Source organism: Anopheles maculipalpis, chromosome 2RL (assembly GCF_943734695.1).
Source record: "Anopheles maculipalpis chromosome 2RL, idAnoMacuDA_375_x, whole genome shotgun sequence".
Lineage (NCBI taxonomy): Eukaryota > Metazoa > Arthropoda > Insecta > Diptera > Culicidae > Anopheles > Anopheles maculipalpis.
Window position 1 is genome coordinate 47,503,260 of NC_064871.1, and position 26,384 is coordinate 47,529,643.

General features: G+C 40.5%; 4 protein-coding genes across 4 annotated transcripts in view; 1 reads left to right on the top strand and 3 right to left on the bottom strand.

Annotated features, from left to right (window-relative positions):
• Positions 1–8,743, bottom strand: part of LOC126559190 (malignant T-cell-amplified sequence 1 homolog) — a 237,956-nt gene extending 229,213 nt beyond the window's left edge. The window contains exon 1 of the mRNA XM_050215312.1: positions 8,740–8,743. The gene's annotated coding sequence lies outside the window, so the exon portion shown is untranslated. The remainder of the gene's footprint in view (positions 1–8,739) is intronic.
• The window catches only part of LOC126558602 (persulfide dioxygenase ETHE1, mitochondrial), a 277,195-nt gene extending 263,738 nt beyond the window's left edge, over positions 1–13,457 (bottom strand). The window contains exon 1 of the mRNA XM_050214643.1: positions 13,454–13,457. The gene's annotated coding sequence lies outside the window, so the exon portion shown is untranslated. The remainder of the gene's footprint in view (positions 1–13,453) is intronic.
• Positions 1–26,384, bottom strand: part of LOC126557228 (uncharacterized) — a 204,420-nt gene that overhangs the window by 132,602 nt on the left and 45,434 nt on the right. The window lies entirely within an intron of this gene.
• On the top strand, positions 287–1,341 carry LOC126558882 (chymotrypsin-2-like). The gene is made up of 3 exons (XM_050214962.1): positions 287–350; positions 431–849; positions 1,039–1,341. The coding sequence occupies exons 1-3, from the start codon at positions 287–289 to the stop codon at positions 1,339–1,341; spliced, it is 786 nt and encodes a 261-aa protein (XP_050070919.1).

A 26,384-nucleotide genomic window follows, 5' to 3' on the forward strand; every position in this document is an offset into this window, starting at 1 on the left:
AGTACACCATCAGCATTACTGCGGTGATCCAACCACAGATCAAAGCCATTACCTAGCATCGCCGACAGTAGTCGATTCGGACAACCGTTTTCTATATCACACCATTTCCCATTTCGATTTTGAACCGTTACCTTCCCCCGAGGCATGCAATTGTGCGTGCAATAAAATGGCACAAGATTATCGCTATCTATTCGGTCGTCTATGTCCATCGTATCGATCATGTGGAGGTATAAATTAGTGACACCTGCCGAAGGGATTCTCCACCTGCAGAGCCTCTCAGTTCAGAATGATCCGTTTAACACTAAACACGCTCTGCACGCTGCTCTTGATTGGGCTGGCAGCTGCAAGTCGTAAGTATCCCACCGCCGCGACAATTCTCGCATTTCGAACATTTTTCACACCTGTTTATGTCCGTTTGCCATTCGAGCAGCAACACTGCAAGCCAGCGGTTTCAAGGATGGCCGAATCGTCGGCGGATATGATGCCGTACCGGGACAGTTTCCCTATCAGGTGTCATTGAGACGGCCACCAAACTTCCACTTCTGCGGTGGTTCTATCATCGGTCCGCGGTGGGTTCTATCGGCAGCACATTGCACGATTTCAATGGAACCGGCCAACTTGAATGTGTACGTTGGCAGTGTGAAGCTGGCGTCGGGTGGTATCTATCATCGAACGATGCGCGTCGTCAACCATCCGTTGTACGATCCGGATACGATTGAGAATGACATCAGCTTGATACAGACGGTGCAACCGATCGTGTTCAATGAGGACACGCAACCAATTGCGTTACCGTCCACGAACTTGCTTGCCGGAACCGGAGCTACCATTTCGGGTTGGGGTCGATCGAATGTAAGTGTGTGATTGTGAACTGGCAGGCAGTGCGTTGATGTTGGTCGCAATAGCCCAAAAATGTACGGGCATAAATTAGCTGAGCTGAGCAGATCGACCACATCAAATCACTTTGCAGCCCGGTAGCCATCATGGGCGCAAATGAACAAAAATATTGGAATTGTTGCTTTAAACCGTTTCCGTTTTCAGACGATGGACAGTGGAACCGCTGAAGTGCCGGACAACTTGCAATACCTCACAGTGGACGTACTGACGATGGAAGAATGCCGTGCCGAGCGTCCCGGCTCTAACAACATCTTCGACAGTGTTATGTGCGTCTCTAGTCCTTCCGGACAGGGTGCCTGTTCCGGTGATTCGGGTGGTCCGTTGGCGTTCGATGGAATGGTGCACGGTATTGCGTCGTTCGTTCGCGTTCCCTGCGCTACCGATGTTTCGGACGTTTACGAACGTGTTTACTCGCATCGATCGTGGATCGCTTCGGTCACAATGTGATGTGAGGACGATAACAGCTAAAGAAAATTTGTGATTTGCTTCCGGCCAAAAGTTGTCCGTGGCTAATAAAAATGTTGTTCCATCTCTACTTGTTCAAGTCTCCGTTTCTTACTGATACGAAACCATCTTCAGGCTCGAAGAAAAAAAGGCGGGAATTGGAAAATCGCTCCTAGGTTAGCTTCCGCAATATGTAAGACATTAAACATTCTTTCCATAACCTAAACGTGTTCCGCACTTGGAAAGATACAACCGCGCCTTTTAGCATTATTGCTTTGCCACTTTATTACATTCCACTTTTCCTGCATACATATATGACAGTGAAATGTTCAGTATTGATTGAATTTTTCAAAACATTCCCATCCCGTGCTTCATCCATCGCGATGCTTTATTCTGATTTCTTTTTCATTTCCAGTGACGTTCGTCCTCAAAATGCCCCCAAGTCCTGGCCGAAGGACCAGTTCATGGTTCAGAAGTGAATACCCAACGTATCAGAGCGGAAAGGGGCCAAGCCGAGGGACATTCCAGTGGACGGAGGTAAGATCCTCGAGTCGGACCCAACACAAATCAGCCCTTTTCGTAATTGACAAAGGAATACGAGATTACGACACGGAGCACTGAGCGGGACTGAGTGGGAAATCTAAGCCAACAAAAAGAAAAAAACGCAGACAACGCAACGCAAGCATTGAAAGGTAAGATTGAGCCTTCACAAAATACGCATTGATGGAGGGTACAGCTGCCCACATCAATCTTTAAATAAGGAGTTCGTTGTAATGTGGAAAAAAAAAACGATACGCGGCACATGAAGTGTTTCCATCGTTCCATTCAAGTGACAACATTTTTCACAGATATCGCAACGAATCTTCTTGCTGTGCTGGGTCGTAGAGCAGCATAATTGATGAGAATGCTATAATGTAACTTGAGCAAGAAGTACATTATCTACCACTTTAAACCAGGGCGATTCTATTGTGCCGCAGCTAAACTTTGAATGGATTTATCATTTTGTTTCAAATAGTAACCAAAATCCCTAGATTTAATCAAATAAACACTTGCTTACTAATATTGTCATAGTAAGTAGACAATACCGTGTAGCATAAGGTGGCACACTTCATCTTGGCCTTGATGTAGAGATAATTAGCTGCAGAAGTCCGTGCCGTTGCGCTATCTAAATATTCCAATTTCAAACATTACTTCAAACGAGACACCTGTTGCCGCGCGGGACCGTAATGGGATCTATAACAATAATCATCATTGTAATTACCGCAGGCAGAAGCGAAGCTCTATGATCTATCCACATAGTCTCTCGCCTTCGGGCAGTGTCTTTCGAAGCCTATTTTCAAAGCACTGTCACCTGATTTACATAACAGTTAATATGAATTCATTGCTGCTTGGAAAGGCTTCCTTTTGAATTTAACCATAAGCTACTAGAAATAAAACTGCTGTAATCGGATAGGAGTTGAATAATCCCCTCGAGGACACTAGTCACAAGAGAAGGATGCGCAAGGATTCAACCAATAAAAAAACCCGCTTCCAAAACTTGCCATTTAACGTTCTCTTTGGAAGCGTTTGGCACTTTTCAGCGTACACATCCACATTTTCACCGGCGGATGATGGATGTGGTTGCACGGCAAGCAAAAACCATTACGGACCCATCGGTTTGGCGTCTGTTTGTGCAACCAATCACACGGACATCAACCTCCGACGATTTGATAAAGCGCCGACCAGACGCATCCATTCGGGTGCAATCGCGACTATCGAGAATTACTCGGATGGTTTCCTAGTCATTACTTTCGATTTACACTCATCCGTTCCTACTATTCAATGCGAAGTTGCATCCTTACGAGTGTATGTGATAGCACAAAAAAAAACACCATGGGACGCATTACGGACACAAGCTTAATTTTAAGTTTTTACTACTTTTTGAACGTTTGATATAGTAACTTTTGAGATACGGAGGATCCTCTGGGATTCTTTGGATATGCTTTACCTACACAACTAGTTCCAAGCTAGAAAATTCTACTCTTTTAAAGACACATTTATCACCAAACTTGTTGTAGCGATTTCCCAGAGTGCTATTTGTCCATCACCAAAAAGAACGCAAAGGAAATTATTGATAAGGGATGAACCTGGAGAACGAAAACACACTCTTCAATACCATAAATCCTTCCGCTCAATGGTCTGCTGCACAATTCTCTGTGCCTGCGTTTGATTGATATCCTTTTTCCCAAAAGATGCAACGACGACTGCTAGAGCAGAGCTTCGATGACAATCGACAGTGAGCTGGCTGACTGACAGGGCTAAAAGGACAATCGAGACGTAAAAAAAAAGGGTGAACCTTATAGGAGAGAAAGAAAACAAAATTTTGAAATGAATCACTAATGACTTTATAGTGGAAACTTTATTTCATCCCATCTTTTCTGCTGCATTTGGCGATGCTTTCGGGCACACTAGGGGCGAAGGAAGAGAAAACTTTTCTTATTTTTTTTCAACGTAAACTCAAATGCATCGATATCGAGTGTGATGGACTGGAAAAGAAAGTCTCTTCAGTATAACCACTTCAAACACAGCTCTACCGGGTGATGTAACAGCAGAAATTCTTTCCCAAAACAGAACGTTCGTTATGGCGATCGACATTGAGGGGAGTAAAAAAAACTGTAGATTTCCTTCCAATAGAGGGGCGAAAAGAGAAATCGACAAAGGAAGTCATCACTCCCTGGATTGATAAACCATAGAACCGTCAAGAAAACTATCAACTGCAGGCGAAATATGTTCTCAGAAAAATCAGTCCGCGTTTACGGTTACGTGATTCAAGAGAGAAAAAAGTACTAGAAACAAGCAGGAGGAAAGAAGAAAGCTTGTATTCGAGTTTTCATGTGAAAAGCGTCTTTCAAGCAAATCTTCTTATCGGGCAAAATCGATTTTTAAAACGGTTTGTCGGTCATGGTGAAATATCATCCATATGCAATCGATGCGAACTCACACCAGGCATGTTCAGTAATGTTCCACATCCAAGCGTTCTGCCGGATGTGGGGAAATTGTCAACGGAAATTGTTTACAGCACGTACACGTACACATACACACCGCACTGTTCGACACCGGTTTTAGCTCACATAGTTTACATTAATATTGTAATCTTAACAAGAGCACAATTCTTTTACAGCGGTTACAGTCAGGGGACTGTGCAAAACATTGGTTGTGTTAAATCCCTTGACCCTTGACACAACGCTCGAGGCAAAAAGGGTTAAACCGGAAACCGGAAGGATGTTGGTTGATGGGGACCAGTGCATGGTCAACGCAACGGAAGTGGAAAATTTTTCCATTCTACGTGCAAAATGAACCAAACTTCTTGTTTCGTGTTCGGGCGCAAAATAAAGCACCAAATAAAAGTGCATGTGAAACTTTATATGAAAGAGTGTACCGACTGGCACGAATTTGTTTTTGCACTTGCATTTTTTGCTTGGCAAACACGCTTGCAGCAACTTTTTGCCTGGACTATCGTAAGAGATTTGGTATAGGATTAACTTTTCATCAAGGGGAAAACTCTCGCAAGATAATGATCCGAAAGACCAAAAACTGAACCAGCAACGCGAGGCTTCATTCATCAGTTGAGCGAGCAAATTTCGAGAAATGAAACATGAAGCATGGACCCACTAGCTTTTACTTTTACTTGTATGTGCGTGGAAGATGTGTTGTAGCTGTAGATGATGAATGAGAAGTTGAAATATTAAATATTTCATATTAATTTAAATATTATGCTTGTATACCTTAGCATGTGAATATGTGCACATAAATAAATGAGCGACAGCGGTCTTCACAGGGCAGAACCGGAGTTATAATCTCATCCGGACCATTCTCCCGTGGTGAGAACTGACGTACGAGGTATCAACAAATTTAATAAGCCATTAGATTAGGTCGATAAGTCAATAAGAAGAAGAATATTTATTGTTTAGTTAAACAATATTATCCAAGTTTATGTCTTGCGTTGTGGTGTGGATATGATATTAACAAATTGGCTATGCTTTGACTGGTAGAGCTTTGCCAGTTAGTTATATTTTACTCCATTATAATAAATATTCCAGCATTTTCTACACGTTACCTTTACCTTTACCTTTACTAATTACGATCCTTAATAGACAAGGTACGTGTTCCAAACGGCAATATAGATAAAACAGGGTCCAACTGTAATCCAAATGAAGAGTAATTCTAAGGTTGTTGTAAGCAACTCACATAAAGTGTTTCATAAAAGCCAAAGGTACACTTTTCATGTTATTCTACTTAATATTAAAAACTTGGTGTAGGCGTCAGCGGCGCCGGTGAAACGGCAGGACTGGGGTTTCAATCGCATCCGGACCGTCTCTCCGTAGTGAAGACTGACTATAAAACTACGTGGTATCGGCAGTCTAGTAACCTGCCCATTAAGTGAAGATTAGAAAACTGGATACAAAATCAATAAGGAAAATTATATTCATAATTTAAAACTAATTTAGAAATATAACTGCTATAACTGTACAAGACCATACACATTTCCCTTCACTAGCACCATTATAAACAGGCTCTAGCAATTAAAAGGATATTTTGATATGAAACGATGAATATCTTCAAAATATTCCTGTCGTCCCTCTTTAAAACCGTCTTCTTACAGCAAATTTGTGAAAAAAAAAATCAAGAAAGCTGTGTTATATTCAAAAAATCATCGAAATGACGAAAAGTAACGCTTTCTACCCCTTTTTTTAGTTGTTCATTCATTTTTCAATACATTGTATAGAAATTTTGAACATTCCATAGTCAACTGGACTCGCATAGCTATCCCAAGCTCTGCAGGGCAAAGGTGTTGGCTTTTGCCATGATTGCCCTTTTATCGCTGTGCTTTGTTCAACCGCACATTTCTGTAACCAGCAACGGATTTTGAATTAAATGGATGCGAAAATGGATTGAAAATGGATTGAAAAGCTATCTTAATCCGATAGCTGTGTTAGCCGGCGATGTACGTACACCACAATCGTGCAAATGATGGTATTTTATGATGCTGTACGGCACTGATCATTAGATGGCAGGTTAGCATAAGGACAATCGACATGTTGTGTGTATGTGTGTTGTGAGGATGCTCTCAGAGCACCAACATCAATGGATCCTAAAGACGAACCAATGTCGAGGTGTAACGATTGTTGTAAGCAGTAAAGACTGCCATAAATGGGTGTAAATGTATTAGCTGTTGGTATGGTCAATGTCAAACATAGATGGTAGTTTTAGTTAGTTGCGAACGATATTCAGTGTGATACTGTCGATTAATGCTGGGTGACGATGGTATTTAAAGCTTAAAACGATCCAATAGTGAAATGATTGCTCTATTCCAACGGTTTAAACTTTTGGTAATTTTTGAATTAGTCATAACAGATTTTCTATTACAAATTCAATGAGTGTTGTTTTAAATTGTGGTTAATAAAATTAAGACTACTCAAAAACAAAAAATGTGCCTCAAAAGTAACATAAATAATCATTAATGGGGTTTTTGCACTTCACATTAAATAGCACAATTTAATTGTTACTATACACACTGCGCAAACTTTGATGCGATGCAAAACTTTTACCGACACGTGATTCCAAAACATGATTCCAGCACACTAACAAGAAGCATGTAAAATCAAGGCATCATAAGAGTAACTTCTTCGCGAACTCCGCAGCTGCTGCAGTGAATGCAAGTTCGATGCGAAGACTTGCCAGCTTCATGTGAGCTGCATAGTGTAGTTATTCTTACCACCATGCACGGAGTCTTGTAGCAACGAAATCCAGCGTCTAACTTTATCCAAAAAGCACGAAGAAAGTTTTACAAATTACCAAAGATTGGCCACACGGCACGACACCGTACTGTTTAGAATTACACGCGTGTGGTTTGTCGAATCGTAGCACACATCTTAACTAGTCGTGTTTTCTTAAGCGCATAAGGCTTGCGGTAACTGTTAATTTAATTAAAATTATAATTGAGATCTTATTGTAACAGTTTGATGATGTTGCTCTAAATTACATTTATTGATGCGCAAAATAATTCAGCTTCAGCTATAGATTTTACAATTGAAAAGAAAAAAGATTCTTCACAGATACTTCTACAGTTGGAATCAAAGTTTACGTAAGATTGCCAGATTATACAAATTGAGTTGAAGAGTAATTATTCCGTGCAGCACCAGCGAAAAAAGCTATGACAAAGTTTTGTTTTCCTTCAATACCAGAAATTCATCAATCTGTATTTTGATCCAAACTGGGTGACAATTTGCCACTTTTACTGCTGTATTTGTTAACTTACTTTTATGGAGAATAATTTACCACGACACAGAGAAGGAAATGGGGGGGGGGGGGGGGGGCTCTTAAATTATAATCCTCTTTTATCTGCGCTGGTACATCGAAAGCCAGCACACGGAGAGCATCCATCTTGCCATGGAGTGTGTCCTCCAAACATAGAAAAATTGAACAGCGAAGAGCCAATTAAATATTAATGGATGAACGCACTCACACACGCTGCCGTACCATTGTTATGTTACGCGAAAGAAATTATTTCATCATTTATTATGAAAAGCCTAACGTGCTGTGTACTTGTTGAGCACATGGGCTATCATGGGATCATGGGTTTTGGCTTCTGTCTAGCGCAAAATCAAACCTTAAACAAAACAAGCAGCACACAGACCCTTCGATGCTATCGCTAGCACTTGTTCGATGCTTGTTTCTGGGAGATATGTTGCGTACTTGCTTTGCTCCAGTTTGCCTTCACATGAATTGATGGGTTAAGAAGATAATTTGAAACAACACCCTTGCGATGATGAAATGTATCGTGCGAACCGAAGCTATGAAGTCATTAGATGGAAAATTGAAGCACAACTACCACACCAGCATAATGGAAACCTTTGGCATATGGGAACAGCGAAAGGGCTAGTGTAAGGAAGCAATGATGACGTCGGCGACGATAACGACGGGAAAAAGAGGAATCAAATTATGGAGTTGCTATTTTATTGCGATTGGTTTTCACATCGCTACCATCCAGGGATCTTCCAGCCAGAGAGTGGAACAGTTTATGTTCAAATGAATTTTATATTGCATTACTGCATGGAATGAAAACCAAGCAGAATCCAATTTGCTTCCATTGTTTTCTCTGTGAGCAGGGAAACATGCGGCATGGTTTGTATGAGACATGCTTCATATCTGCAATTATTATGCAAGAAAATATGGTTGAATATCGCTTATGCCAGTGAAGCAAACATTTATGGGTGCAATTCCCTTAAAATTTTATCACTTTCTTCCTTTAAGAAAAGAAAGTTAAACCCTTTAAATCCTTAAATAAAATCCTCCTTACACATTGAATAGGTCAAAGGCATAAAACTTCAAATCAATCAATTGAAGTTTATCGCGTGAATATGCGTGAAAACAAGGGTTTAAATGAAATTCAATCAATCAATATAAAATCGGTAACGATGTTAGCAATCCTTTTCAATTTACCGGCTGACGTCAATTTTCATATTTAATGCAAGCGAAGGCATTCAAACATGAAAAACTGCTTTCTCGCAGACGAGCGCCCAAATTATCTCCATTTTTTAAGCTATGCAGCTTTACATTCATCACTATCCGCATCCGCAGATCAACATAAAGCGACAATTCAAGCGCATTTGGATGCTTTTCCAAGAAATTCTCATCGTTCCTATCTTTTTTAAATGGAAATATAAAATAAAACAGATGAAACTGACGGAAAGCATAAAGCACAAAAACAGAAACTGTCCTATATAAAAACAAGGAGCAACTGCACCATGGTTCAACACTTTCCCAACAATCGCGACCAGTCAAATGCATCGTTGAACGATTTGCAGCGTAGCTACGTTTCACTTTGTGCACACTGGGAAAACCATTACTCAAGCCCTGCCAGTTGCTTCGGCTCGCGTTGGAAGGCAAGATTTATCTAGAAAAGTTCAACCTTCGACCCCGTTTCCTTTCTCGCTCCCATTCCCGTTTGGTTTGAAATGTAGTACGCCCAGCTCCACTGGAGACTGACGTCGATGAAAGGAGATCTTTCTTCCTTCGATGGCTGCTACTGCTGTCCGAGATGCTATCTTTTTGTTCCCAAACGGGCGCGAGGGTTAAGCGGATGAATTTGCGGGGTACAACCAGCACAAAACCCAATCAATCAAGCTCGACGGACGCTTGCCGAAGCGTAAAGGGTTTTCCGACCTCTGACAGACTGTGCTTACAACCCCGTGGCCCGAGGCTTGACAGAACACAGGGCACAACAACAAGGCGAAGCAATCGGGCGCAGACACCTGCCGGAACTGCCAATTTAGCAAAGCACCTGTTCCGGTTTCCAGAGCCGAAGCCCGGGGTTGAGCATCGGAAACGCTGCTATGCGCCTGTGTGTGAAATGATGACCAGGTTCATCAGCTGTCTGCCAAACAAACAATCCGCTAGCTTTGTGATGTGCATTAGATCACCACATGAAAGGTTCATCGTAGCTGCTTAGTTTGTGTGCCATGCGAAGCATGGCCCGAAGCTGCTTACTGAGTTCGATGCAGTTTGAGTTCATTACTTTGCACTTAATTAAAGCACACAGCGTAGCTCCAATGAAAATGTAACGAAGTAAGTATTGCTCAAGGCAAGGTTGGAATTGAAAATGGCAAGAAATCAAGGAATTCAACACTAACCGTTAGAGTAGTACAATAGCAAGATCCAGCGGCACTTTTATGCAACACATTCGTCAAAGAAGCATCAAAAGATCAACAAAACAACGTCCAAGAATTTTCCACCCCACTTTTAAAAGAAGTTTCTTCGGACAAGTTGCTGTCCCCTTGGAGCGTACTACTATCATCTTACGAAAGGCTAATGATGGTATGATACTGTATAGTTTATGGTTCACTTTACCTCACCACTTAGGACCACGCACGCCCAACCGCTTGTTGTGCGGGCAGTACAGTATCCTGTCGGTATTTTCCCTCCTGGCTGTTCTGGCTAGTGGCATTTGTGTGGAAGCAAACAACACTCCCCTTATTCCCATTCCCTGGCGGCTGCAACAGCAGCAGCACCAACAGCGGCGTTGTACAGATGGTGAGACTTTTCTTCCGGTACTTTGGACCATGATCTGCAGATGCACTATCTGCAAGTCACATCATTTTACGACGCAGTGCTTGGGAAGTTTTGATGCAATCTGGCACAAAGTACCGAAGAGATTTCGTTCGACCGTCGACCAACCATCCACCTTTGTGTATCAGATACGGGTGCATTTCAGAAAGCAATAACTATACCCTTGGATCTTTTCTGGAGATGGAGGGCATTAAAATCTGCATCTGCTAGTTTTGCTCTGTTAGTGATAGAGGCAAAAGAATAGGCAAATGATGGTCAATTAATTTACTATTGAATTATTTGCTTGCTTTGACAGTTCAAATCAAATAAAAAAAAATATTTTCTGTTCTTTTAATAGGAATAAAATCCAATTGTGGAAGGTAGTTATGGAAAAAAATATATCTTGAGGTGATAGAGCCAAGAAAAAATAACTAGTCACTAGTCAATTCTTAATTTTCAATGACATTCTATCGATGTAAACTGTAATTTATATCACTGTGTATTTCTAAGCAGACGCTTTTAATCAACTTTTAGAATTATTTGGATTTTTCTAAAGATATCAATTTTTTTTAAATCTCGCTTACCAAAAGAAATTATTGCAATTTTATTCTCAAGAAATTCAACTGAAAGATACTGTTAAACCATTATTCTTATAAACGTGCTGGGTTTCTTTAACCCGTGTCCATACGAGAGTTATTTGGTACCAATGTTGATGCTCAATTTGTCCTAACTCTGCTAGAAAACTACAATCTTGGGAAACTGTAAGAAAGTCTATTTTCTTCCTGCCAAATGATTTTTCAAGCTTCTTTATCCTTTTATCAAGCTTTCATCTTGATTGTTTCGGCATTAAAAAGCTTTTGTAATTTTCGTTCACAAAAGTCCTTGATTTTCTTCTCAATAATCTGACTCTCCTTGAAATATCCTGAAACTTCCCGTCCTTTGCAATCACATTTCGTAGCGTCTATACCAACCGACAACGCTTGGGGTATCAGCCTTACGGTCACCAACCGCTACGTTGGTGACCTATCTTTCTGAAGTTTACAAATGGATGCCAAAGTCTACTGCAGTTGTAATTAATAGAAAACATCAAGGCGGTGGTCACTTCACCAGCTCATATCTTATTTAGTATTATTTACACAATATACGATCTTTTCTATAAATGATACACACTTTGCTGTATCTCGTATTTTAAGTAAATCTTATTTTAATAATACAAAATAAATGCTGTTGCTACTCGCAATGTCGACTGGGCAGAGATTTCATCTGCACTTTACTCTTTGATCGAAACCGGAAAGCATAAAAGTTTAATTGCAAAGCAATGGAAGCAAACACAGAACGAAAAGCATAAAACACCTTCAATCTTGCATCCATCCACCAGTTTTACACCGGATGCGCTCGGTCTCGAGAGCACTCGGTTGTAATAAAGCTTCGGGAGAAATATTTTCCTCCCATTTTAACGATCGATTCGGCTTTCAACTGTTCTGCAGTTTGAGGCACACTTGTTTCTCACCAGCACAGGACGCTTGATTGGAAAGTTTTTTACTTCGCCATGCTCCGTACGCCAAGTGCTTCGTAAATCTGGCATAAGTTATGTGCAGGGCAATCGAACAATAAGTTACGCTCCATGAAATTTCACCCCAACTTCCCCAAATGGGGGGGGGGGGGGGGTAAGAGTTAAATAGTGCGCTGAACTTTACAGCTAAGCTGCTGCCAACTAAAGCGTTTGCAATAATGGTATGGCTCTTTTGTGTTGTTGTAATTTAATGGAACAAAAAAGAAAGGCAAATTCCTTCGTTAACTCATTTCCAACTGCACCCTGGTGGTCAACCTGAAGCGAGCATTAGAACGAAAATGCACCCTAACGTACTGGCCACATGTCTTTCCGTCCAGCAGAGCACATGGCACTTTACAACACATTGTACAGCAACGACATGGGTCGCCTAAGCTCAGGGGAACACACTAACTGCTGCACATTAATTTACAGCATTTCACAGCAATCGCAAACGTTTGCTGCTCGGTGCGACACACTTATCTGACAGCTAAATCTGTCACTTGTAAAGTCCATCGGGACTCCGTAGAAACCAGACGCGCTGCTACAGCGGGAATTCCTTCACAACAGATTTGGTTGCGAAATGGTTGCGTTAACGCATTCGAGTTTCCTTCTCGTCGTCCGATGGCCTAGATAGATGGCCTAGGTCGGTAGCATGCTAAATACTTCGACTAGTTTTAGTTACAGTCGTACGTGCCGGTGGTACAAGCGCTCAGTAGAAAGCTCATTCGCCGCTAAGCCATTTTCCTACCAAGTGTATGTGGACAGAAGTCAGCACGACGACAACAACACGACGTACACTTGTGCACCGACTTCTACTCCCTTCTTAGTCACATAAGGTTTTATGACACAGGAGAATGGTTTGCTTTCTCGCTCATTTATCCTTCAACCTGCCATACAGAAAAAAAATCAACCCAAAAACAAAAGAAAGAAAAGGTTGCGTGTGTGTTTTGTACGCTTGAAATGGCTTAATCAATATTCGGCAAGCATTTTTAACGTGGAGGCCCTGGAGCGGTGTAAAGTCACCTTGAATGACTGTAGGGATGAAGTTAGACTTCTGTACAGAGAGAATTTAACCAAACGATGCACATGTAGCTGTAAATTACGTAGTTGTTTTATAGCGTTTAAAACTGAGAAATAAAGAGAAAATGGTATTAGCAAACAGATATTAACGCCTATCTGAAAAACCAAAAGAATAACAGAATAATGCATGCATGCATACTTGCATACATATCTTTCGTTTAACAAAAATGTAAATGTCAATCCAAATTATAAGAAACGGGGATCTTCAAAGTCGCTGTACTGTACTTCAAGCATGCTGAGCCAATTCTTGCTCAACCTCCTGATGAGCCTAATATTTTTAGTGTCAAATTCATCGTTAAATTTTGTCGTTCCATTTTTTTTCTATACTTTGCTTCAAAATTGTAGTAAACTCCTCTTTTTCTTGTATTATCTGTATTTTTTTATCTATCTGTGTACGAGCACAAATTTAGCACAATCTCGTATCTATGTTGTGCTAAAATTATAATATTTTAATTTCTAATATTCAGAGTTTCTTTGGTTTTGTTCTCATATTCTTTTACAAATTCTTTTTCTTTCTTTTGCATTTGTTTGCACCTTAACATCTAATGATGGTTGTGGTATACCACTCGATGACAAGATGAAGTTTAAACAAAATTTATAAAATCTGAACTTCGGATCACGAGTCTCTTGGATTCAGCATTCGGATCTCACTGGTGATTTAGGGGTGTTCAGAACACGGAGCATTTTGTCCAGTACAGTCTATGTTCAATCAGTTTATCTTGAAGTATGGATGAGTCGTTCAGTATTTTTCGATAATACAACTACAGGTCGTTATAATTTATAATAAATAAAGATTTAGTACCTTTCGAATTCCAAATATTTTGATTTGATATAACTCTTAACGTCCTCTATGTTCTTAAGATCGCCTAAGGCATTGGACAACCTAAGTACGCTACATTATTATTTCAATATTTTAATGCACTTTTAGCAACTCATAGAATTTTTTCCTTCATCTTCATATCGTGCTCTAGTTTCTGATTAGTTTATTGTGTCCTCTTTTGCCTCCGATTATGTTGTTCAAAATGTTTCAAAATTCTTAAGCTAATGACTTTAAAACATCATAGCAAAAATTTGATTTAATAATTTTACTAAAGTATCTAATACTAACAATTGAAGGTCAATGTCTTTTTGTTATTTCAGACATTTTAGCGTAAATTATCATTTTTAAGCTCGTCATAATCAATTGTAAATAAATATCATTTTTAAGCGTTCAAATTATGTTAACACTGGTCGATAAATATCTGTCCACAGAAGGAACAGAAAGAAACATAATTCAAACCCCTTTAAAACTGCTTCACTTTGCAGCCCTTTTTCTGCATTATGCTACTGCTAAAATCTCCCGAGAAAAGCCTTAATGGTTCTCGTAATCATCCTCCCCTTCTATGCGGGGCAAATGCCAACAAACGCCCAATTTGAACGCTCTTTTTCCACCTCACCTAACCTGATGGCTTTGCAGACAAAAAGTGTGGAAATTGCCTGCGTTTTTTTTTAACTTTGAGGCGATGCGCTATGCGTAAATTATGCATGCAATAACGGAATTCAATCCGTTATGTGGGCGCATCATGGTCGACGGCAGTAGTAGCAGCAGCACCAGCAGACAGTTTTACATATTCATGACGGTTCAACTACAACGCTTTGTGCCGCGCTCCACAACCTGTTGAGATTGTAGTGCGGATAATGTGAGTGCTGCAGCAAAATAAACAATATACCTTTGGTTAAGGTCAGTATGGCTTGAAAGATGAGTGGAAAAATAAAATATCGCTAACGTTAACCACTTTTACAACGCATTAGGTCAAAATAAATTCGTAATAATCAATGATGAATGAACGAATCTTTAGTAATATTAAGTATTTCAGAAATATTCAATCGGAAACACAAAAACATACTCTCATAAATCGCACTTTAGAGATTAAGACATATTGAGTAGCAAAAAGCTAAGAGAACATTGTAGTGTAGTACATTCAGCACGGTATGTTTGTTTTGCCAGCAAACATCCCACCAACACAAGTGCTTTACATTGTACTAACAAACATTGTCTTGATTGCATGATTGTATTACCTCTTCACCCTTTTTCTTCACAGTCGCCGATGGAACTAACTTCAATTACATTCCACAATGCTGACCGGATTCTATCATCTGACGAATTCCCATCAAATAACATTGCCTGTGCCATTTCGTTAATTACATTTTGCCCAGAAACTAGCTCTGTACGACCAAGTCGCCTGCTGAACTGGTTGATTTCTTGAAGATAATCAAACTCAGCCAACGTGTACCGTGAACACACTAAACCTTCTTTTCGGACCACCCTTTCCAAACAAACGGCAAAAAGTAACATGCAAATACCTTACAGTCCCTACAGCTCCATTCACTTACATAATGTAAATCACTCCCGCCATAACTACACCGGAAGAGAACGGTGAGTGGGTCCTTCTTCCTTCAAAATGCTTGCACCGGGCCATACCCCCAGTACCACCACCATTATCTTTCGTCTCACAAGAAAGGAATATTAAAATTCCAAATTCCTTTTGCTCGATGGGTAAACTCAGACCCCATGTTATTACACAGCCATAACTAGGACATCGGAAGAGTAAAATGCAATTGCTATATTTTAACAGCAGTGTGGTCTAACCGTGGGAACAAAAACTCTGATTTGCTTTGCTATTTTCCGTTTTGCACACAACAACTGCATGCCCTTGTTGGCCACGGCTGCAAGACCCTTACAGCACATAATAACAGTTGCATTAGAGACTGCAAACTGTTTACGCCTCGGTTGGCGCTTTTATAACTTGCGTGACCAGACAACATTACGGCCGTAATAGTTTGGTTCACATTCTACTAGACATAAAGCGGAAAATACACCTAGCAAGACATTTTTTCCACACCTTATTGTTTAAAATTTGATCCCCGCTCTGAACTCGACGCTAGTTCTTGGAGAATGCTGCGTTTACATACATCGATCGACCTTCCACATTTAAGACACGAAGCACCAGAAGTAACAACTTGGCAGCAGAACTGGGTGTGCAGTTCGGTGCTATTTCGTGCATAATGCAAAACTATGGCCCAGTTGCTCATGCTGCTCCAGTTCTCGGTAGCGCTTACTGGCGTCTTAAGTTGAAGTTTCATCATGGTGATGGCGGTTTTGTGTCAGTGTTTGATCAAACATCATGCCTTTGAGTAATCGAAGCAGATGTCAAGTTGGTTCCTTGTTATTTTCGGATGCGCGATAGAAACTTTGTGATTGTATTTTTGCAGTGCTGTTTGATTGTGCAATTAATTGTAATTGAAAGTTGCATATACCGACCAAACAAAATTGGAATAACGATAGGGCAGCACCGGGGCAGTTCGAATCCCAATCAAACCGTTACCCCATAGTGAGGAACATGGTATTAGCAAGTCTAGCAAGCCATTAGGTGGTCAGCGTGACCTAGTAGGTCGTTGAGCCGGAAGAAGAAACAGAATATGATAAATAAATTATGTAAATCAATTGCTAGGACAGACAAAAATAATTTGGAAATTGTATATGCTACAAAATATGAATTAATATAAGCTGTAAAACTGTCACGACCTTTTAGGATTGCGGCTGCATATAAATTTTGATTTGATTTAAATGTGTATCGAAGTGTCAGCAACCCCAGTTGAAAGCATCAGAAGAGACAATTTGGCACGCTTTGTAACCATACCTAGGCGGTTGTAACCACATTACAAGGCAAATCTAGTAAATTTGCGATGAACTCTTGCTAGCTTGCCTATTAATAAGGCGTTGTATGAAAAAATACGCAACTGCATCACTCCGCTCAAGAAAGCCCAGACAAAATTTAATATTTTTAACACATTATTATTGTTGTAAACAAGCGGTGTTTACACCGACCGCTGCTGTCATTGTCGGAATTTAATTCGTAGTTACGAAGTTGTCGGAAGAAAGTTTCGCGGTCGGGATAACTGAGTTCCGCGGTGAGTGAAGGACCAGGACGAGAAATAGGTTTATAAAAGGGCTGAACAGCGCGTGAGCGGCATTAGTACCGCTAGAAAACCAGGAAATAAAGAAAACTAATTTTTTGGTTCGCTCCACTAAAATAGCGTTCCCAACTAATTCTAGACTTTTTTAACTGTGTTTTCTACAATTATCTTTTTTCTAAGTATTAGTGTATTCGAGCACAGTTTACAAACCTTTTCCGAGCGATTTTGGTGGACAACCTTTTCCGAGCGATTTTGGTGGACAACACGAATCTTTTTGCGAGAATCTTTTGACAGCTGCCGTAAATTTCAATTGTCATGCTAAAAACATAATATGCGTCTTTAGTTTAGGCTGGATTTAATAAATTTTGGAAAACTTGTAGTCAAGCAGATCAAACCAATGACAAAGATTCATACCGTGTAGCTACAAAAAAGTTCGCGAATCTGTTTTATAGGAGCGTAATGCGTAATGCGATTCGTCATCAACGAATCGAGTTGTGTACGGGCACCTATTCACTTCTTTCTGATCCCAACTCTGTAATAATAAATTAAATATCTTATTCTATATAACTGATGCTAAACTATGTCGAGGATACCTATAGGTTTGTTGTGGGTAGGTATGTTGTGTAGGAAATACCTGACAGCATTGTCGAATGATCTATTATTAATATCCGGGGAACGAAACGTTGAAGAATTTATCAGCAGTTTAATTGAGATTGTTCGAATCGCACCAGGAACTGAATGTTTCAACACATTTCTGTAGGTAATTACATTACTATTAATAAGATATCAAACAGAACGACAACAATTTTCATCTCTTAAAAATACAAATTGTCACACTCCCACGATATCTTCTTTTAATTTATCTTGCACTGACAAACATAACCCTTGTAGAACAAACCTGCTAGCAACCATGCAGCTGAGAACGTATTTTTTTAAAGGACGTACTGCAATTCTGAAGCGGCTGAAAAGCTATCTCATTTTAATTAGTTTGCTCCCTTCTATAGCCCTCACACAGCGACCAGAAGAACAATATAACCCAAAGTTTTACGAAGGTTTTATGCACGCACGCTACTGCTTTACAGCCTAATTCATTAGCAAGCTCAACCAACCGGCCCAACGATGACCGCTTTGTGGCTTGTCCATTCTCCGTTCGAGTGAGGTTTTGCTCATCAAACAAATTAGTTACACTTGTAGCATCAGCAGATCCGCCGCTGAACGTAAAAAGTTTTTATGATTCAATTATATGTTTCAGGAGAGTTTACCTACTAAGGAAGTGAGACAATCAGTAAATAAGTCAAAATTAGAGTCACACCGTTCTTGCGGCTAAAACGATTTATGAAACACATTTTTCGACAAGATTTTGTTTTATTCGTTGGCATTAAAACTTCAGGAAGTTGAGATTTGTAGTTTTTTAACTTCTTTTGTTGTTTATTTCAGTTCAGCGAACGCTAAAATGTTGCATATTGACTTTAATACCGACGACCCGTTTGTGGGAATGATCATCTCAGAAGTCAAACCAACCAAACAAGAATACATTTATTTAACACTTATTATCTCTCTTTTTTGTTTGATCCTTCCCGCAGCAATGTTGCAAAATATTTATGCACGAAATAAATTAAATTCTTGCTACGTCGAAATAAGCTCCCAATAATCAACAAATGAAACCCGCATACCCTCTTGCTAACTCCATTACACGTGTGATCTCAGCATTTATTCATCAATGTGTCCCAAAGAGAAAGGCTTACGCGAGCACAAGAATTCCCAGCTTCGTATCGATGTGTGGTACACGCCGATGTGTGCCGGGGAAATGGAAGTATCTGCTAACGATGCAATTTATCCAATTTATCTTTCACCACGGACAAAAACATGAAACGTTTGGCGCCCATTCCATTGCGCTTCAACCTAGCGAGCATGTGTTTGCAACGAGTGGAATTGACTTTTTGGGCAACTGGCGGGAAGCGCAGCAACGAATGCAGCTTCTACATTTCGCCAACATGCGCGCTGGTTCCCTTAAGCGCGTGGATTAATTCGTCAAATTCAATGATCCTGCGTTACGAAACTGAACTATCGAAAGGAAGATGGGAACTGGCGATAGGTTAAATGAAAATTTCCGAGCATCCGGCAGGGCAATGCAATGGGTACGAACCAAATTTGGTCCATTTGGTTTGGTTCAATAGGTATCGGAAACGTATGTTGAGTTTTTGTATTTTTGTTTTATTTTACTTTAAACAAAAATAAAATAAATAAATTGATTGCTAGCTTCGCAATTTTCTTTGAAAGTTTCTAGAACTCTTATCTAATAGAATTTTTTTTACCAGAAAGCTATTAAAAATAGATTCTTGAGCAAATAAATAAATAATTGTTCGCTCATCTTCAGCATCTTTCAATAAAAAAATGCAGCAACAACAGTAAGTACAGTGCACTTCAACACAAACAGTTTTGATTACAATTTAAAACACTCTTTCAAATTCAAGGAGCTTAAGGAAAAAATCATTACTTCGTTGATGTTCTTCATCGCAATTTCAACTAAACTAAACCCCTTCTACACTACTAAAAACCTTCCATCCTTTAAACGCTGTCCAATGCAGACCGTACCACGCGCAGTTTTCCATTAAACAAACGATCACAGCTAAAGAAAACACACGCTCACAAAATCCTTACCGTTTACTGTACCGTCGTAACTCAACCAGAATGCTTAATTGCATTTCATTGTGCACTAAAAAACTAGCCAGAGCTATCACACAGCTTACAGTAACATAAAAAAAGTGCAGGCAGACCGACAGTCTCTTCCAGCCTTGGTATCAAGTGAATGCCGGTTCTTAGGCAGCTGGTCGAAATCTCAGCTCGAAAAACTATTCCTGCGCTGCATCTTTGCCGACGGAAAACTTGCCCAAGAAGGAGTGCCACTTCTTAAGGATACTTCGTTGCATGATCTATCATCGTCTTCAGGCTTGGAAGGTATAAAAGCGCTAGCACAAAAGCATCATCCACCGTCAGCATCATTATCGCGCGGTAAAGTGATGGTGAAATTAAAAACTCATTATGATGCACCGGGAGGAGGATGGTTGTTAACATGAGCATGCAGCTTCTGGTTCGACGTGAAGATGCACTCCGTCATCGGAAATTGGTATCATTTCATTGTGAAGCCGTATTTATGCTGGATTTCCAAGTGATGGTGCTGGATTGGAAGAATAATTACATGCATGCTAAAGTACATTCTTTATTAGTTTAGAACAGTTAAGTATTTTGCTTATAAACTACTTAGTTTTGGGTATCAACCCATGTCTGTTTGAAAATTGTATTGTGGATATTCGTAGCGCCCACACCACGGTATTCTAGTTCTTTTATGATTTCACAAAAATTGTTAAAATGAAAAAAGATAAAAAGGCTCATATTAAATTTTTCTAGTGAATCTACATTCCCCAAAATATCCTGGCGGTTTTGTAAAGGAGACGGTACGGCAGGACCGTGGTTCCAATCCCATTCGGATTGGAATGGAACGGGCGTCTCCCCGTAGTGAGGACTCACTATTCAACTACGTGCTATCAGCAAGTCTGGTAATTGATAAGATGGCTGGCGTGACCTAAAAGTTCGTTAAGCCAAGACAAAAATATCCTGGTTTCATGTGGTTATACCGTACTGAGTTTTGTAGGAAAAATTAGCCTATTATTTCTACTTTACGTAATTTAATTAGTTTTTGATTTCTTCGCCTAACAACAAATCATAAGGTGCTAGGCGTCTCCATCACTTACATTTTATTATAAAATAAAATTTACACCGAAATAAATTACATCTTTTTTTCTACTGATTAGCTAAACACTATTTTCCAAATATAAAAGAAGCAATTCAACCAATACGGCTTTGGTTTCTCATGAAGGTTACCTGTGGGACGGATCTGGGGGTTTTCGGATCCCATTAACCCATTTGGCCCTTCCACGCAACCGAGGTGGACTCAATCTTCACATTCCCGCCATTACCACAACAGCGTTGCTGGTGAATCGGTACGTTGCAGAGCAGGGTTGCCTGAAAATCGGGGCTCAGCACATAGATTGTGCTGGGAATCCCCCGAATATAGGCTCCATTGCCACAACTTATCCGTGCCTTCGGATGGTAATCCAGCAGCTCGCATACCATCCGGTACCTACAGTGACAACCAAAAGTTTGCGGCAAATGATGGTCGACAGACTTCCAGACTCCAAAGTAGCTATGGAGTCACCTTCCACGGATTGGCGATGGATTTGGAAAAATGTCACCAGCTACAAACTTTCATCCGAACAACGCTCGATGCTGTACTTGCTGGTGCACAACAAGGTTCCACACGGACTGCTGCTCGACAGGATGAATCGGGCTCCTTCAGCCTGTTCATACTGCTCCCGGACAGAGACTCTGGAGCACAAGTTTGCCCTGTGCTCCAGGGTGTCTAGTGCTTGGAGCACACTGATGCAGGCTATGGAAGCCATTGTCCCAAACCACAACCTCAACTTCCCTTCCCTCCTCTTACCTATTTTAAGTCACATTAGCATAAGTAAGAGGATTCCTATCCTACGTTTGTTTGCAAACTACATCATCCACATTGTTGGAAACAACAATGCTGTGATTGATGAAAATATCCTTAAGTGTTCTTTGTAAAACCTGTACGTCGTCCCTACATGTACCCCACTATTCTTTTGTTAGCTAGTTTTTAAGTTGTTTTAAATAAACAATGTTTTAAAAAAAAAAAAATTAGCTAAAAACTATTTTCCAAATATAAAAGAAGCAATTCAACCAATACGGCTTTGGTTTCTCATGAAGAAAAAAACTATTTCTTTTTTTGTATTAGCGACATGTCGTATACAATGTTTACAAAATTATTTACAAAAAAATACTACAACTTTATCCACTTCTGCAAAGACCACTGTTTTTTGTCGTGCAAACTATTTCCAACTTTAAACCGTTTGTCCATCCATGCAAAAGTACGAATGTTGATGAATTTCTCTCTAACCGTTACAAATCGTTGACACGCTCATTGCGACTGCTCGCGCGATCAGGTCAATGTAGCCATTTTGGGGTTTTATTTGCAGAGTTTCCTCCATCCAAATACATGCCACCATCCGATTGGAAACGCAATTGGTACCACAGCGAAAAAAAAAAGAAATGTGCTTAAACTTAAATAGTGCAGCACGGAATAGAAGCGTAACCCAATTGAACGGATCGAGTGGATTGGTTTCATCGAAATTTGCAACGTTCACTTCGTTGATTTTCCACCATTGGCGGTGAAAAAGCGCTTGTCGATTTCGTCCCCTTTCGCTCTTCACTGCAGCACTTTATTTTAAACTAAAACACTATTCAACGCATCCACATTCACCGCTTTTTCACTGCAACCAGGCCAATTCAGTCTCCATCAACTCGAGTGTGCCGAAAGTTTTGTTGTTGTGCGAGAAAGAAGGATAGCAAATGACAACTACACACGTATGCGTGTATGTACGTATGTGTGTGTGTGTGTGTGTGCGCGATGATATTCCGCGTGAGTGAAAACTGCCGACAAACGAGAGCTGGGCCAATTTTCCACAATGTCGGTTTTTGATTTGGCACATGGCTTCATTTTCCGACTCGTTTCTCCCGCACGGACGAGCACGAGCTGATACAATGTTCAACTTTACCATCCGTCCGTCACCCGTGGACAACCACGACCACCTGCCTTGCATTGATATCCGTACCCAAACTTCTTGAGCACACATTTGACAGCGAGGGCCACTGGTTTCGGGCACGTTAGAACATGGACGCCCGTTTACGGCAGACAGCCGCCAAAGGACGGGTTTCACGTGGTTGAGCTTAAATTCGGCGTATCAAGTACACGTGGCACATTGCGACGCCACGGTATAGCGCTGCAGCAGCACGTCACCCGAAAAATGATGCCCCGGAAAATGGAAAGCTACTTCCAATCGATTCTGTGACAGCATCCGCTTCTTCCCGCGCTCGACTTGTCAGCCCCTCGCTTTCTACTGTTTCCCGTGTGACAGCGGAACGTGATGTTTGCCGAGATCGGGAAAGCTGATCCCGGACCATCCACGCTGTTCGAATAGGGAATAGACCATCGCCTATTGATTCGTATCGTTCAAGGTCGGAACATCGGAAAAGGGCTTACTATCTTCCGTGCTCCATGGGCAAACATCTCCGCACCGCATGGTACAGTATCGATTGCAACGGCGTGGGGTCGTATCGCGTCCTGTGTGAGCTTTCGACAGCTCTTAGTCAGTTCCCTCGCGCAGGAAACGCTTCAAAACGAGCCTTACAGGCAGCGAATTAATAGCATTTCGATTGCGTATCAATGTCACAGAAGAAAGCGCTGCTCCAACATGTTCGCGACACGATCAACAGTGGCTGGATGCAATTTATGACATCTGATTGCATTTAGTAGCACGGATGAGCTATGTGGCATTTGCCGATGCACTTTTGGCCTTCGAATATCAGAGCTTATGCACATTTAAGCGATGCTACTACAATACAAAAACATTAAAATGGATTCGTGGATATACAATTCTAAATTCTCTGTTGCAACGGAATTTTAGTTGCTACTAAAGAACTGTACGAAAGATTTTCATCCCTGAGTAAAAAAATTGGAAAAAATGACACACCACGACGCGACGCGGTGGACGCGACGTCAAACGATGTAACTCTGATATCAGAAGCTATGAATAGAATTATTTGGGCCTAACTCTATTAGAGAAGCTTGCCGATTTCTTCTGTATCTAAGACTTAGAAGCAACTGTGATCTAAGGCTTAAATAGAGTTGAAGAAATGCGAAGATAACTATGGTTAATGTGTCAGCTAATATTCGAAATGCTCAGGAACCCCCGGAACCGGTTGACAATGTATTTTTGGAACTATTCCTGAACGAAGGAATTGAACGAAGCCTTGTGCTGCTGTACTCTAAAAAACTGTTGTTCTTTTACCATTACAATACTCACCAGGCCTAAAACCCGCAAGGCCGTACATGAATCAACTTGTAAAACTGATTGCTCTTACCTGAAACGATAACGAAAGATGAAACCAAAATCAATTAATTAATCTTTTAACTGTCCCTTGCTTACAAGTCGAATATGGCGGACTTTCAAACTCAAGTTTCATAAAACAAGTGAAAAGCATGAACCAATCAGCTTTTCTTAAAATTTACGAGATTCATCAATCACAAAGTTCTGGCCACAACTTCAATGTACGAAAATCCTTACCCAGAAAAACACACATAAATTGAACGCTCAGCAGGGACCCGAAGCTTTCCCTGATTTCCAAAATCGGTTCGCTAACTCATCGTGCAATGAAAGCAGAATGAGTCGTTGCGAAATATGTCTCACATTTCACGAAATGAGCGTGCGACAAAAAAACACACACACAAACCAAGCAGAGAGGAAACGATTTCGCTATGTCAACCTAGCAAGGATGCTCGGCACCGCTCCGGTTAGGGCCGTGAATCTTTTCCGCAAACATCTTGAGCGGAAATTTACCTTCCCGTTTTTTGTGGGTAAACCTTCGGGCTACACCGCGTCGATGGTGTCGCTTTTGGGTTTGGGCGAAAAATAAATCCTCGAAACATTAAATCGTCGACCATGACGACGATGACGATGGTGAATGGCAGCGTGAATGGGACTTGCCTTCCTATCGAGATTTTACTCTAGGTATGGACGTGGTTTTTTTACTGCTTTTTTTTTTTTGTTCTCTTCTGTGCGTAGCGGCCTTTAATCCCTTTTACCATTGCCCCCCATCATGAGATGGGTGGTCGGTGATAACTTGCGCAAATATTGCACGAAACGAACTCGGCAGACCAATCGACCACGACAACCGACTGTCGGGACAAAGTTTACGCACTAACCGGTGGCGCTTGAACAAGAAACACATAATACGATATCCTGACACCGGAAACCTCTGTGCAAGCTGGAAAAATTGCCTCCCACCCCAGTGTCGGCAAAGGTAACGGTACGGTGGATGGTTTACGAGGCTTAGTCTCTTTACCATCCCGGGACGTATTTCTTGCCTACCCGTGCGAGCCAAATTTAACGCACCAGCTCATCACAAGCAGAGGTATTCAGTTGAGAATCGCTGGATGTACTTAATTATCATTTTTTTTACTTCGGTAAGAACTCCACCTGCACCGGTTTCTTCACATCCGCCACATTGTTAACTGTGCCTTGCGTAAGACTATTTATAATCGTTCGCCTTAGGTCCTTTAACGTTTTATCGTGTTTTTATTTACCTTTGTTCATTATCGCTTTTTCATTACCCTTGACATTGCATTTTAAATTATGACTTCTTCTTTGTGACCTTTCCGACGCGAAAATATACAGTAAACTACAGTACCAGCAAACAAATTTTGTCAGTAAAGTTTTGTTTTCAACGTTGGGGTTTTCGGTTTTCTTGATGCCCAATTTTAACCAATTAACTACGGCTATCGGAATTAACCAATCAATACGGCTAACGGTTAGGTTTGATTGCAAGTACACAGATTTGAAATTAAGTCTAGAACAAATAAATTAAATACCGAATTCTTCAATATTTTTAATCATTGAAGATTGGATGTACAAATTTGGGGCAACACAACGAGACCATTCTTCAATATTTAATCTTCAAAGCAATATTTTTTCATTGTTACATGAGTTGCGGATGTACAAAAATTCCGAAAAAGCATCATGACTGTTGAAGGCTCTTACAGGGTTGATCATCATCGTAATATTTGCTTTATAATAACTTTTTCAAAACAGCACACGCGGTGTAAAGAGCCCTTACACAATTCGGAGTAAAGCTGTCCTAACGAAACTGAATAATATCAAGTTTTGCAAATAAAAACTACGTTGAATCGCGTAGGATTCTAATCATAGCTCTTATTAGATAATTTTATAAAACTAAATGGCCTTATTATATCGTCCGTCTTTGTGTGGATTACTAAAGCAATCAATAAGTGAAATTCTAAATCCTATCCAGACTCAACACGGGCGCCTCATACGTCTCATTAAACAAGACGACAGTCAACTCGGTTGACTTCACGAGCATTTAAAAATAAACAGAAACAACGATCATTTGAACAAGTTGCTTATATCCTAGTTATGGCAGCAGCTTTAAGAAAGTTTTTGCAGTTTAGTTAGGACCACTTAACGAATGAGTTTGTCGTAACCACATATTACGTGCAACAAAGACTTGTGATCTTTTACTTCGTCCGTCTGGCTCTTTAATAAGTACGAACTGAAAACATGCATCAATTTTGCATACGCTGCCATTTTTACAGTCCATGAACCTTTGCATTTCAAAAGGCTCTAAATTAAAAACACATGAACTCACATACGTAATAAAAACTGGTTCAACTAGTGAGTACATAAAGACTCTAAATTAGCTCTTCACTCCT

Excerpts from the sequence above, each read along its gene's own strand:
- LOC126558882 (XM_050214962.1), top strand. The coding sequence starts at position 287 with ATGATCCGTTTAACACTAAACACGCTCTGCACGCTGCTCTTGATTGGG. Across the intron at positions 351-430 it reads TGGGCTGGCAGCTGCAAGTC|CAACACTGCAAGCCAGCGGT; the intron begins GTAAGTATCCCA and ends CCATTCGAGCAG. Across the intron at positions 850-1,038 it reads CGGGTTGGGGTCGATCGAAT|ACGATGGACAGTGGAACCGC; the intron begins GTAAGTGTGTGA and ends TTCCGTTTTCAG.